This window comes from Cannabis sativa, unplaced genomic scaffold (assembly GCF_029168945.1).
Source record: "Cannabis sativa cultivar Pink pepper isolate KNU-18-1 unplaced genomic scaffold, ASM2916894v1 Contig3, whole genome shotgun sequence".
In the NCBI taxonomy this organism is placed as follows: domain Eukaryota; kingdom Viridiplantae; phylum Streptophyta; class Magnoliopsida; order Rosales; family Cannabaceae; genus Cannabis; species Cannabis sativa.
Window position 1 is genome coordinate 4,572,200 of NW_026870039.1, and position 13,084 is coordinate 4,585,283.

General features: G+C 35.1%; 2 protein-coding genes across 2 annotated transcripts; both read left to right on the forward strand.

The window, feature by feature from the left end:
* Window positions 1-239: 239 nt before the first annotated feature.
* LOC133033094 (peptidyl-tRNA hydrolase, chloroplastic-like) lies at window positions 240-5,992 on the forward strand. Its single transcript, XM_061107675.1, has 8 exons — window positions 240-654; window positions 754-838; window positions 1,186-1,253; window positions 1,346-1,396; window positions 1,525-1,598; window positions 3,378-3,436; window positions 3,511-3,587; window positions 5,606-5,992. The coding sequence occupies exons 1-8, from the start codon at window positions 382-384 to the stop codon at window positions 5,717-5,719; spliced, it is 801 nt and encodes a 266-aa protein (XP_060963658.1). The 5' UTR covers window positions 240-381; the 3' UTR covers window positions 5,720-5,992.
* Window positions 5,993-6,705: 713 nt separating this feature from the next.
* LOC115717429 (uncharacterized) lies at window positions 6,706-9,056 on the forward strand. Its single transcript, XM_061107735.1, has 3 exons — window positions 6,706-6,748; window positions 6,845-7,669; window positions 7,810-9,056. The coding sequence occupies exons 1-3, from the start codon at window positions 6,706-6,708 to the stop codon at window positions 9,054-9,056; spliced, it is 2,115 nt and encodes a 704-aa protein (XP_060963718.1).
* The last annotated feature ends 4,028 nt before the right edge of the window (window positions 9,057-13,084 follow it).

Here is a 13,084-nt window from a genome sequence, read left to right on the forward strand (position 1 = left end):
TTCGAACTTTGACATGCACTAAATTATGCCCCCTGAACTTTCATCCATGTTAGACTTTTTTATTAAAATTAGAAAAAAAATCCTTAAATCCAACAATCTCAATAGTTCATGGGGCATTTTTAATAAACTTGAAAGTTCAGGCATAATTTGGTACATGTAAAAGTTCAGGGGAAAAAATCCTAATTAGCCTTTATTTTTATTCTCTTTTTTAAAGTTTATAAAAAATTACCCCCACCCACTCACCTCGCACAAATACCCAATCCCAACCCCAACAAAACTTCCAAGACTGAACTTCAGGGGACTCGGCGGCGCCCACCTCTCTTGGCTCATTGTGGTGTACAATTCTCATTTGACAATTTCAAACTAAAAGTAAAATCAAATATGAGAGTTGTTGTCGGTAGTTGTATCTCGCTCTCCCCTATCGCCGCCCTTCGGAAGCCTGCTTACCGCCATAGCTTTCGACCTTCCGAAACCCTAGTTCCGTCTTCCCTTTCAACGGCTCCTCTTCCTCGTTCAACATTCTCCCGATTCTCGACCACCGCTTCTATTTCGGCACCGGAATCGATGTCTCCGGAGCCCAAACAGCCTCGGAAGCCGTGGCTCATCGTTGGTCTTGGAAACCCCGGCAAGAAGTTCAACGGAACTCGCCATAATGTCCGTACGAACAATATCGACCAATTGCTTTCAGAGAATTTGGCAAGCCCTAGGTGTTTGTATAATTTATTTTTCTTAACTGGTTTTGTTGATTTGTAGGTTGGTTTTGAATTGGTAGATGCTGTTGCTGAAGCTGAAGGGATATGTGTTACCAGTGTTTCTTTCAAAGCTCTTCTTGGCAAAGGTTCCGAACCTTTTACTAGATATATATGTTTGACGTTGATATTTTCTTATAACCATAGCATATTATACCTGCGAATGACTTTGTTGGGGACCTTATTGACTGGAAACAGTTTTGTTTTCAGTGGGATCACTATGCATGAGTATGCCAATTTTATATATGTATATTGCGTGTTTTGCTTGTTTCTACTTGCAAAGTATCCACTGCACAATCTGACAAATTAGCTGAATGATGATGTTTGTGTGTATAGTTGTATTTCAATTGCCATTAGAGGATCAGTATACCCACATATTTTATACTCCTTTTCAATTGGTCGATACTGAATTTCATAGGGCGGTTCTGTTATCCAGGTTATATTGAAGATGTTCCAGTTATGATTGCCAAACCGCAAACTTTCATGAATGCAAGCGGTGAGTCTGTAAGTTGCTACCTGAATTCTATTTGCACAAGTGGTCAATGTTGTTTTTCTTGTAATTTTTAATTTGGTGGTTTTTATTCCCGTTTATTAAGGTTGGAGCCATAGCCTCATATTACAAGATTCCACTGAAGCAAGTACTTGTGGTATGTAGTTTCTTTCTCTCTTGTTAACTTTACTACTATGTTTCTTAATTTCCTTGTGTTGAGATGTACTTTGTCCTGTTAACTAGATGCTCTGTTCCACCACTTCAATTTTTGATTATATTTTACAGATCTATGATGATCTAGATTTGCCTTTTGCCAAAATGAAATTGTTGCCAAAGGGTGGACATGGAGGGCACAATGGGTAATTTTCATGCTTCTTTTGTAATGATATTTTTTACCCCCTATGTATGCACTATTGTCTTAGAGCATGTCTAATGGAGTGTTAAATTTGTGATGTCTAACTATACTTACAAAAAATGCTTCTCCAATGGCAAAAGTTGTTTTGAATTTAGTACATGCTAAAAGTTGAGTAAAATTTGGACGAAGATATAATATTCTGCTTAATTTGGCACATCTTTAAATGTACATTTTTCATTTACAACATTGTCATTTAGCATTGACGGGTGATTTTAATACACGTTTTTAATTACAATATTCACATTATTTTTAAGAAAATATATTTAATTTATAAATTATCATTAATGATAATTACTTTTTATGTCAATTTGCAACTTAATTTGTTATTGTGCATTGGAGCACAATTGCGAAAATCATGCTAAATATAAAATTTACTCATTTTTTTGTGCCAAATTTATCACTTTTTTACCTTATGCATTAGAGATGGTCTTACTTCGTACAAAATTCAAATTAGATCCTCTATTTCATATTTTTCTACCCTTTTTAAATATCCCATGATTAGGTTGTAGTTTGTTTGGTAATTTTCTTTTTTCCAACCCATGATATTTGGATTTTCCTCTTGTGTTGTGTTTATTTATGAGTTTTTTGTGGCTAAACCCTCCTAACTATCATTTCACTTGCACTTAATCCTCTAAGCTCAAATTTTAACGGTAAAACCTGTACTGTTAGGAAATTCAAGGTGCATCTGGTTAACTACCACCATAAATTACTTATGTGTACACTGTTGTACATGTGGCATGTTTATATTAGTACACCTAATATTATTATTATTTTACAATTATATCAAAATTCATTTTAAAATTATAAAAATAAAAAAATATTATAAATTTTGAATTTTTTTTTATAATTTTTAAATAATAATTGAAGGTGTACCAATATAAACGTGTCACGTGTACAAGATGTACACATAAATAGTCCATGTTGGAATGATAGTTGAGAGAGTTTAGCTGCAAAAAAACTCTTTATTTATTTATTGGTTCTCTTGTCAATTTCCAACATAACATGATGTGGTTAAGCCATTTGTTTTCCTCGACTAAAGTATTTTAATTATAAAATGAAATATGTGCCTTCTTTTAAATTGGAAATAGAAATGTCAAATGTGCATGCATTGGAGATAGTCTTACATTGTAAAAAATTTAAGTTACATCCCCTATCTCATATTTTGCAACCCTTTGCTAAGTATGCAGTGATTAGATCGTAGTTTCTCTGGTAATTTTCCTTTTTCCACCCCATGCTATTTGGATTTTCCTCTTGTGTTGTGTTTATTTATTTATTGGTTCTCTTGTCTATTTCCAACATAACATGACCTGGTTAAGCCATTTGTTTTTCTCGTCTAAAGTAGTTTAATCATAAATTGAAATATGTGCCTGCTTTTTAAATTGGAATAGAAATGTTCTCCAAATTACTCTTTTATGTCCCAACACTTAAAATTTGACAAACCATCATTTGGCTAGGAAGATGCTTATTTAAGTTAATATGTCAAAGTATGAGTGATTTGTCAAATTTTGAGTGGTGAGAGAGGGAGGAGACTTGTAAGAAAAGAGATTTTTATTCGTACTCTTTATTCTTGTTCTTTTTGATGTGTACAAAAATTTCTTCAAACAAGTATAAAGAAAGTTAAATACAAGGAATATACTTTTCCATTGATCTTAAACTCATAAGATGATATGCACAAAAAAAGGAGTCCTAGGTTAGGTTTTTATGATTTGCTTTCTTGTTGTAGGATGAGGAGTATCATTGATCATTTTCAAGGGAGTCGCGACTTTCCTCGTTTGAGAATTGGTATGTATGTATAGGCACCAAAGTGGCCCTTTGTATATTCTTTTCCCCCTAATAATATAATGAAACTTTTCTAGGTATTGGGCGACCTCCTGGGAAAATGGATGCTGTCAACTTTGTTCTTCGACCGTTCAATAAACAAGAACGTGAAGAGGTTTGTAAAGTCTAATTTTGGTTGGCATAGTTGATAGGTACAAGGTCATGGCTGGAGAATTTTTTTATTGAAATTGGGTTACAAGTTCCAAGTGCTCAAGACCTTGGATATCTTTACCGAGAAACTTTTTTCTAACAAGATTACAATCATTTTTGTACTCCTACTCATGATCGATACCCCAAATATAAACAACTCTCCCCATTTACCACGCCAAATAGGCTTACACAAAAACATTCATTAAGAATTACTTAGCTGACTAGGAAAACCAATAGAACACCAAAGTTGCTATGTCCTCAAACTCAGCAGTGAAATCCTTCATAAATCTGCTATCGTTGGTGTCTCGTCTATCATCGTGTTGACTTGGTCTGGTTCTACTAAAACTCTCGAACCTTCACTTATAATAGTCTTCAGCATGGTTTTAAGAGAAACTAATGTCTTGCCAAGAGAAGGGTCTCTCCTTGCAGTGTCAACAGTCTCATTCCCAGCTGAAACTTCACTGTCTAAAGTTTTCAATTTGTATGTGCCATTCCGAGAGTGGCCAACCACTAAGGTGGCGTTTGGTTGGAGGTAATGAAATGGAATAGAATGGAAAGGAAATAATTTTCATTCCATTCCTTTGTTTGGTTGCATTTTAAAGTATTGGAATGGCATTCTAATGGAATGCTCTTTCCACCATTTTAGTGGAATGGCTATTCCATTTTAGAAAAGAAGAAATGACCATTCCAATGTAACAAGAAAAAAAAATTAATTATTTTTTTATTAATTTTTTTTATGCATTTTAAATTTTATTCCATTCCTATTCTTATTCCCATTCTCATTCCTATTCCTATATTTTCATTCCTCCCAACCAAACGCCTCCTAAATTCCCAATATCAAGTTCGTACTTCCAAGGTTTAAAGGCCCTTGAAGTTGAGGTGCTCTTGCCTTGCAAATGCCCTCTCTCATCCCCAAGTCTCCTGAACCAATAATCACACCATAAGCACCAGTATTAGTCGCTGTTAATCCCAAATTTTGGATCACTTCCTTTGATAAGAAATTATAGGTTGCGCCTGGGTCTATTAAAATGACCACTGGTTCATTTATCGTGCCTTTTATCATCTCTTGGGTGTTGTGAGACCTGTTCCACTGCTTCATTGATTTCAGATACATCCAAAATGGGATCTTGATTAATTTCTGGGTCTAATTCCTCATTCTCAGCCCCCTCAATATCAGGCACAATTACAATACTCAGCTCCTTATTCTTACTTATAGACTTGTCCTCTATGCCGTGTACGGCTCTGATACCAGATATCATTCCATAGGTACAGGGTCGTGGCTGAAGAAATTCATTATTGATCCTAAGGAGAAATCGGGCTACAGTTTCCAAGTATTTGAGACCTTGGAAATCTTTACAGATTACAATTAATTTAGTACTCTCTACTCTGATCGACAGCCCAGATATTGGGTTACACAAAAAAAATTAATCAAGACTAAGAAAAATAATAAACACGTGTGATGAGTTCTAATCCAGATGAACAGCTTTGTTAATTATTTATTTTTTGTCGATCCCTAATAGAATTCATCACACAATCCTTGTTTGAAATTTTTTAACAGGACGTATGTTTTTATATGTTTCTGAAAAAAAATTGGTATTTATCCAATAAATTTACAAAGAATTCATTTTTTATTCTTTGTCCAGCCAAAAAAAAAAAAGAGAAATAATGAACGCAGCTGTCAATCCCGATTGAATTCATACGTGTTTGAAATCTTTTACAAAGGACATATGTCAGTAAAGCTTCTGAAATAAGTTAGAATTTTATCCAGTAATTTTACAAGGAAAATATTCAATCGGTAGTATTACGATTTTTGAAAAATAATAGAACACTTTAAGTTGCCATGTCATCAATCTTCTTTAGGCGGAGACTCTCGTGTTAGATGCACAGGTGGCCTAACAATAACATGAAATTTGTTACTGAATTTTAACAACCAAAGGTTTCTTTTATTTGTTTCTTCTAATGTCCGAATGAATTGTTTTGCAGTTAAATTTTACATTCCAAGATGGAATAGAAGCAATTCGGATCCTTCTTCTTCAGGGCTTCAATAAAAGTGCAACATTTGTTAATAGTGCCAAACCCTTGAAACAACTTGGTTAATTGGACATATGATAATACTGTAAACCTTATATTCATGCTAAAGCCTAAATGATTAAATCCTACACAGATTCAATGATTTTTTGAGACCAGGTTTGACTGTTACTACGAAACTGGAGATTAATTTCAAACGCCAATTCATTCAAGGAGCTGCAGCAAAAATTTTTGTCCAACTTTCTCTTTTATAGAATTATTAAAGGCAATTTGTAATGTAACATAAATTCTTTATTTTAAAGTGTATTTAATTGTTTTCAATACTAATATTTGGAGTCTCTACAATTCTTTTGTGCCCCCCATAGTTTTTGTTTTCCTAGTAATATGAGGAACCTCATTTTTTTATTATTATTTTTTCTCACAATCCTGGGAGCACATGTGGAATGCTATTTCTTTTTTGGCTTATTTGTGTGGCAGGTCCTCAAACTATGTAAGTTTTGGCAAATTGATCCTCAAACTTTTTTTCTTGGCAAATTGGTCCCTAAACTTCTATTCTACTAGCATCCATGATCTTTTGCCGTTAACAAACTTTATTCCTGTTAGTTTTAGCTCCTCTATCATATTAAATGATATATTTCATGTTTTCCTCTCTTTTTAATAAGGGTATGATAGGAATTTTCAAAACAATAAATTATGGGCATAATTGGTATGCTTGAAACATGAATCTTAAGTGTATAGAAGAAGAAAAGACACGTATTAACACAAGTTAAAAACCCCAATCAGCTTGAGGAAGAAGAAAAGACAAGGTACAAGAGAGAAAATGCCATTGTCTAGAGGAGCACTGTGGGTAGCTAAACATTGATGAACTCCAATCAACAACTGTAAAATCGCTCCTTTACAACCAACGTGAGGAAGGAAAAAATTTCTTGAAATATAAGGTATCTATATTTATCTATACATACTACCATATCCTTTTTCTTTTTGATAAATATTAATACTTGTGATTATAATCAAATATCTATATTTGACATACAAGGTTATTTATTCACTCAATTATGGTGGCTATACAAGATCAATATGAATTGCAGCCTATATACAGTGAGTCATTTTTTTTTTATTTTAATTACATTTTGTGTTTATTATGTATTATATGTGTAATTGTATATTGAGTTAAAAATTATAATTATATGTCAGGTGAGAGTGATGACCTAACTTTAAGTATTTCAAATACAATCCCAAACATTTCAAACTCAACTCCAAACACTTTAAACACAAACCCAAATATTGAAACTAATTATGGAGAATGGGATGACATTTTGAATTTCATAGGTCCAAGTCCAAGTGAAGAGAATAAGAAAAGTGTTGACTTCCTTGTTAATGCAAGTATTGATGAGGATGGTGGTAAGGATGTTGATGAGGGTGATGATGAGAGTGGTCAAAATTCAGATGAAGAAAATAGTACTGAAGAAGAAATACGAGATGAGGATTATGAACAATCAATTGAGGATTACTGTATGACACTAGGACAACCTATCACATGGCCTGAATTGATTGAGGATAGTGATTTGCTCTTAGATGGGGCCACTGATGAAGTTGATGTTGAGAGTAATATAAATGATCTTGAAGATGATGGCTACCCTGTATTTAATCCTGCAATTGATATGAAGAATCCAATATTTCATTTACGTATGGTGTTTGCGTCTAAGAAAGTTGTTAAGGAAGCTTTGAGAGAATATGCCATAAAGAATGGTAGACAGATTAGATTTGTGAAGAATGACAAGAGAAGAATTAGAGTAATTTGCCAAGAGAGTTGCCCATTTTTGTTCTATGCTAGTGTAATGAAGGACAAAATTGGCTACCAAATCAAAAAACTTATTGATGAACATGACTGCCAGCGGGTGTACAACAATAAAAGAATAGATGCAAAGTGGTTAGCTGAAAGGTACAAAGAAATATTTAGATCAGAACCTGGAACAACCTGCAATGGCTTCATTGACCAAGTAAAGGATGACTTTGAAAGTGAGGTCTCCCGATGAAAATTCTACAGAACAAGGGCTACAGCAATGAAAAGATATCAAAGATCAATATGCTTTGTTATGGGATTATTGTGAAGAATTGAAGAGAAGTAATCTAGGCAGTACTATTGTGCTTCATAGTAGGGGAGTCAACGAATTTTGGAGGTTGTATTGTTGTTTTTCAAAGATGCAAAAATGGGTTTAATGCTGGTTGTAGGCCTCTAATCGGGTTAGATGGGTGTTTTTTGAAAGGGTATTATGAAGGAATCCTACTTTCCGCAGTTGGTATAGATGCTAATAATTGCATGTTTCCCATAGCATATGCTGTGGTAGATTCTGAGAATAAAGAAAACTGGGAATGGTTTGTAGAGATTTTGAAAGAAGACCTTCAAATGAACAATAGTTTATCTTTCACATTCATCAGTGATAGACAAAAGGGCCTTTTGGAAGCTGTTAAGAAGCATGCGGAAGACGCTGAACATCGTTTCTGTGTAAGGCACATGTACAATAACTTCAAGACTAAACATCCTAGCTTGACACTTAAAGAAATGGTTTGGGCTGCAGCAAGAACAACAACTATACCAAGATTTCAACAACACATGGCCACATTGGGTGGCACTGATGCTACTGCCTTAGCATGGTTTAGTGATAAGCCAACATCTGCATGGAGTAGATCACACTTTCGAACTCGTCCCAAGTGTGATATTCTACTTAACAACTTGTGTGAGGCGTTCAATAAGTCTATACTTCCAGCTAGAGATAGTCCTATAATAGTTATGCTTGAGAGGATCAAGAACTATATGATGGAGCGAATGGTAGATAAAAGAAAGTCAATGGAGAAGTGGAAGTATCCAATTTCACCCAAAGCCATGGAAATCATAGCTAAGAATCAAGAATGGGCTCGATTTTGTGGAATTAAATGGTCAGGTGAACTACATTTTCAACTTGGAGTTACTCATACAAATGAGCAGTATGTGGTTGATTTGAATGCTAAAACATGTGCATGTAGAAAATGGGAATTAACTGGGATTCCTTGTGTACATGCTTTGGCTTGCATACTCAAGGTAAATTTAAATCCAATTTCTTTTGTTGATGCTTACTACTCCAAGCAGGCGTATGAGAAGACCTATGCTGAAATAATCAAAGGTACAAATGGCCCAGAATCATGGCCAAATCCAAGAACACATCCTTTGAAACTTCCTCTAGTAAAGAAAAGACCTGGACGTCCCAAGAAAGCTAGAAACCGTGAAGCTGGTGAGGTTCCTGCTAGTAATAAAGTGAGAAAGTTTGGCACTATAATACACTGCAAAAAATGTGGAAAGCCTGGTCATAACAGCAAGACATGTGGCAAGCCAAATTCAAAAGTTACTAAAAAGAGTAGACAAGGATAAATCTCACCAAAGTTGAGCTTTAAAAGTAGGGATCCAATTCAGTGTTAGTTTATTATGACTTATGAGTATGCATTAATATTTTGTTGTATGAAAACTTGATTCAGTCTATGCATGTTTGGCTAGATTTCTTTTATTTTGCTTAAAATTATCGTTATTGTTTGTTTAGTATGATTGATGTCAAGACATTCAATAGGTTCTCTTACCTATTATTTTGGATGAGCATTCTGTTGTGTTTTACATATACATGTTTCAACAACTATATTTTAGTAATATTTTTTTTATATAACTGTTTTAATTTAAAATGTACATATATTCTAAACTATTAATTTTATTTTGTTTTAAAAATTTATAAAATAATTACATCTTAAAAAAAAAATTAACCCATATGTAATTACATCATATTTTAAACAATTTATTATATTCTATTTAAAGTGAAAACATAATAATAATAATATTTGATTTTTTAAAATTTACTTCAAATTTTTTATAATTCCAATCACTACCCTTCATTAAATGGAGGGAAATAGAAAAGGCAGTAAAACTAACAATGAACAAGCTTGTTAACGGCAGAGGATCATAAATGCTAGTAGAGTATAAGTTTGGGGACCAATTTGCCAAAAAAAAGAGTTTGGGGACTAATTTGCCAAAGCTTACATAGTTTAAGGACCTGCCACACAAATAAGCCTTTTTTTTTTCAATTTTTTTAAAAAGGAGTGCTATTTGTTAAACCATCCGTAATGATAGATGCGAATTTGTAATCCATCAATGCAAATATAATAAGGATGGGTTACAAATTTAAATCTCGTCACATCGAAGCAAGCCTCTTGGGAAAATGATTAAAATCAAGTTATAACTTGATTACTATGGTAAAAATTCCCCATGATTAAAATGAGTCATCTTTCGATTCTTCAACATGTTTGCTTTGGTAGATTCTCTGTATCTTTTGGGTTTTAGGAAATGTTTGTTGAAGAAGGAGGTTTTTCCTTATAGAATAGAGCAAAGTTAATTCCATTTTGGTTAATAACTAATCACACACTAATTTCTTCCACTTTGGAAAAATACAAGTCTTTTTATCTTTCCATCTAGCGCTTCAAAATTGGTTGGATTTCTCTTCATTTTCTGCAGTGAGGTTTAGAATCAATGTAAAATTATAGGATTGGTTTTAAGGTTTGCTTTCTATTTCTCTTAGACCTTTATAAGACTATTTCAAGTTTTAATATTTCCATGTTAAATTTTACGAGATTTTGACGAACCAAATGTTATAGGATGAGGTGTAGAATGGTCCCTATTGTTATGAGGTGTCCCCAAGTTTATTGGAATGAAGCAATCCAGAGGCAACAATCACAGTTGTCCCACTAATATTGTTAGCTCTGATTTTGAGAAGATTTTCTTTATTTATAATGATTAAAAATCACGTGTAAGGTTGTGATTGTATTATTATATTACCTTTATATTTTTTATGTTCTATAAATGCAAAGTATGGTATCAATATCAATTTGAGTTGATCTAAATTCATCCAAATATTTAGAAAATTAACTTGGTATAAGAGGCAGTTGATTTTAGATCAAAAGGCCAATTAGTGTCATGCGGGGATGGCTCGTCCCATACATGTGAGGCATAAAGAATGAACATGGCAGATTAATTTTTGAGGCCCTTCAGAGTGAACTGGGTCGGGCAGAGATGGTAGTAATCCACAATTCTCCTGAAGTACGGAAGCAAGGGCAGCATAACACCCTGCTTAGTGTGAGCGCCCGACCAAGCGCAGTACCCCTCTCTTGGATTGGTTGCCCGGTGGTTTGGAGAGGGAAGGAAGCATTCGACATCCCCCAAGTAACCGTGCTTCTGAAAAATCTTCATTTTTGTCTGGGTCACTATGGATGGAAGAGAAACCCACCGAACTCCTGCTGCACCTTGTCTTCTCTGAGAAACGACCTCGGTGTATTCCTCAGTAACGTAATCTTTAGTGGCCTCCAGGAAATTACCGGCCTCGGACACAGGTTGTCCGTCCTCATTGAAGCCACCAAAGGGTAACCTCCGAGTTGCACCTTCCTCCTTAACTTCGGAAGGAGAATCAGGACGGACCTCGCCCTGATCATCCATTTCTTGGACTTCAGCGTCCCCCTCAATGTCTTCCTCCTCAGCAGCAGGTCGGGCCTACTCTGCACTCAACATTGTGGCAAGCCGAGCTACGTGTGGGTGAGTTAGAGAAGACTTTCGCACTGTCTGTTTAGTGCGAGCCATCATCCTATTCCTAGACGAAGCCTGATCGATATGTCTGGCAATAGTTACAACGAATGTAGCAATGGGCGTACCTGCAGCAGTAGAATTTGGACGGCCTATGGGTAAGGTATCAACTATATTTGGTCGGACAATATATGTCCAACTGAACGGTAAATATCGCCTCCACCCCTTCCTGAGCTCCCAAATGAAACGTCCGTAGCCTTCACCTTCGATCTGGCTGGGGTAAAAATGGTGTTGCACTTCGGGTTCTGGAGAAGGTGTGTGCTCGCTGCTTATCTCCCAATCTTCAAAGCTTGAATTGGAAAGACCATCACTAGATGAGGACAGACTAGCACAAAGACGAGGATGATCCTTGCACAAAAGTTGGAAAAGATCCTTGTCGATTCGATGTTCGCTTCCCCAAAACTCACCAGAGTTCATCTACAAAAGGTAGGACACAAGATGAGTGTTTGGCTGGGATAACGAACACAAATAGATTGGTTATACCGACCAGGTCCAGTTAAGAAATCAAAAATAGAAATTTTGCATGGTATTGAGGTTTACAATCTAGAATTTCAAAATCACGAATTAAGGGTTGATTTTCACTAAGCCCCGAATGGGTAAGTGAATGTGAATACCGTGGAATTAAAATCAAAGCACATTCATAATCAAGCAACATGGGTAAGCATAGTCAAGATCTCACATTCCTAAACCTAAGTTTTCAATGGTTTTCCTAGAACAAGTTCAAGAACTATCAAGTTTTTTACAATGGAAACCCAAAAAATCAAATATTCAAGCATAAAAGAGGAAAGAAACGAAGAACTTACTCACTGTTTGAAGCTTTAGAGTTGCTCGGATGATACTGATCGATGTTTCCTAGGGATTCTTCAAAGGATTTGAGAGGAAAGGATTTCTTGCTCTGATTCTTCAAAAATAAAAATGGCTAAAAGTGGTTGATTAGGGATTTTAGCCCTTGTTATACCCAAAATTCTGCGAGCACATCAGAGGAAGATACGTGTCAAGCTGGGAAGAATAAAGAACTCAAACACGTAATTGCAATTACACTTGACGTGGAATAACTCGTTAAAAACACAATTTGCAGAGTATGTTTATAATTTATTTGCTGAACAGTCTTATGCGAGATAAAAATGTACTAATTGTTGACTTGTGCCTCGATGAGAAACCATGTAGCTGCAAGTGTGCAAGACGAGGCATTAACCTCGTCGCGTGGATGAGATATAATGACAACAGAAATACTTAGCGTATAGTACACATATACAAACTAAGTATAAGCAGATGGGTGAATCAAAGTGATAGATAAGCGAGGCGTCCATCTCGTTGTAAGAGGGCATGCATGCGAGAAAGATCATCTCGACACCAGAAACTGTAGTTGTCAGAATTAAAATAAAAGCAATATGAACCTCGAGAAGATATATGACGAGCTCCGGCTCGCCATCCGAGTTAACTTAGCTCCATTCCCAACGAGGCATCCCAATGAGATAAGGTTACCGTATATCTTTAATACGCGTTCATTTTGGTCCAATAAAAGCGGGATATTCACAGCTGTGTGAATATTAAATAAAAACTGCATTTACTTAGCGTGATATGTAATCAAATCCCATGATTCTAGGGGATGATTGTGGTAAAAAGATTACAGTCAACTTTGTAATTAACGACTCACTATATGACTATAAATAGTGGCAAGTAAGATCAAAAAAGGGAGGAGAAAAACTCATACAAAAGAGGTCCTGAGAAAACAATCAGAAATTTGAATAAGATTGACTCGTGGACTATGCAGAATTTTAACT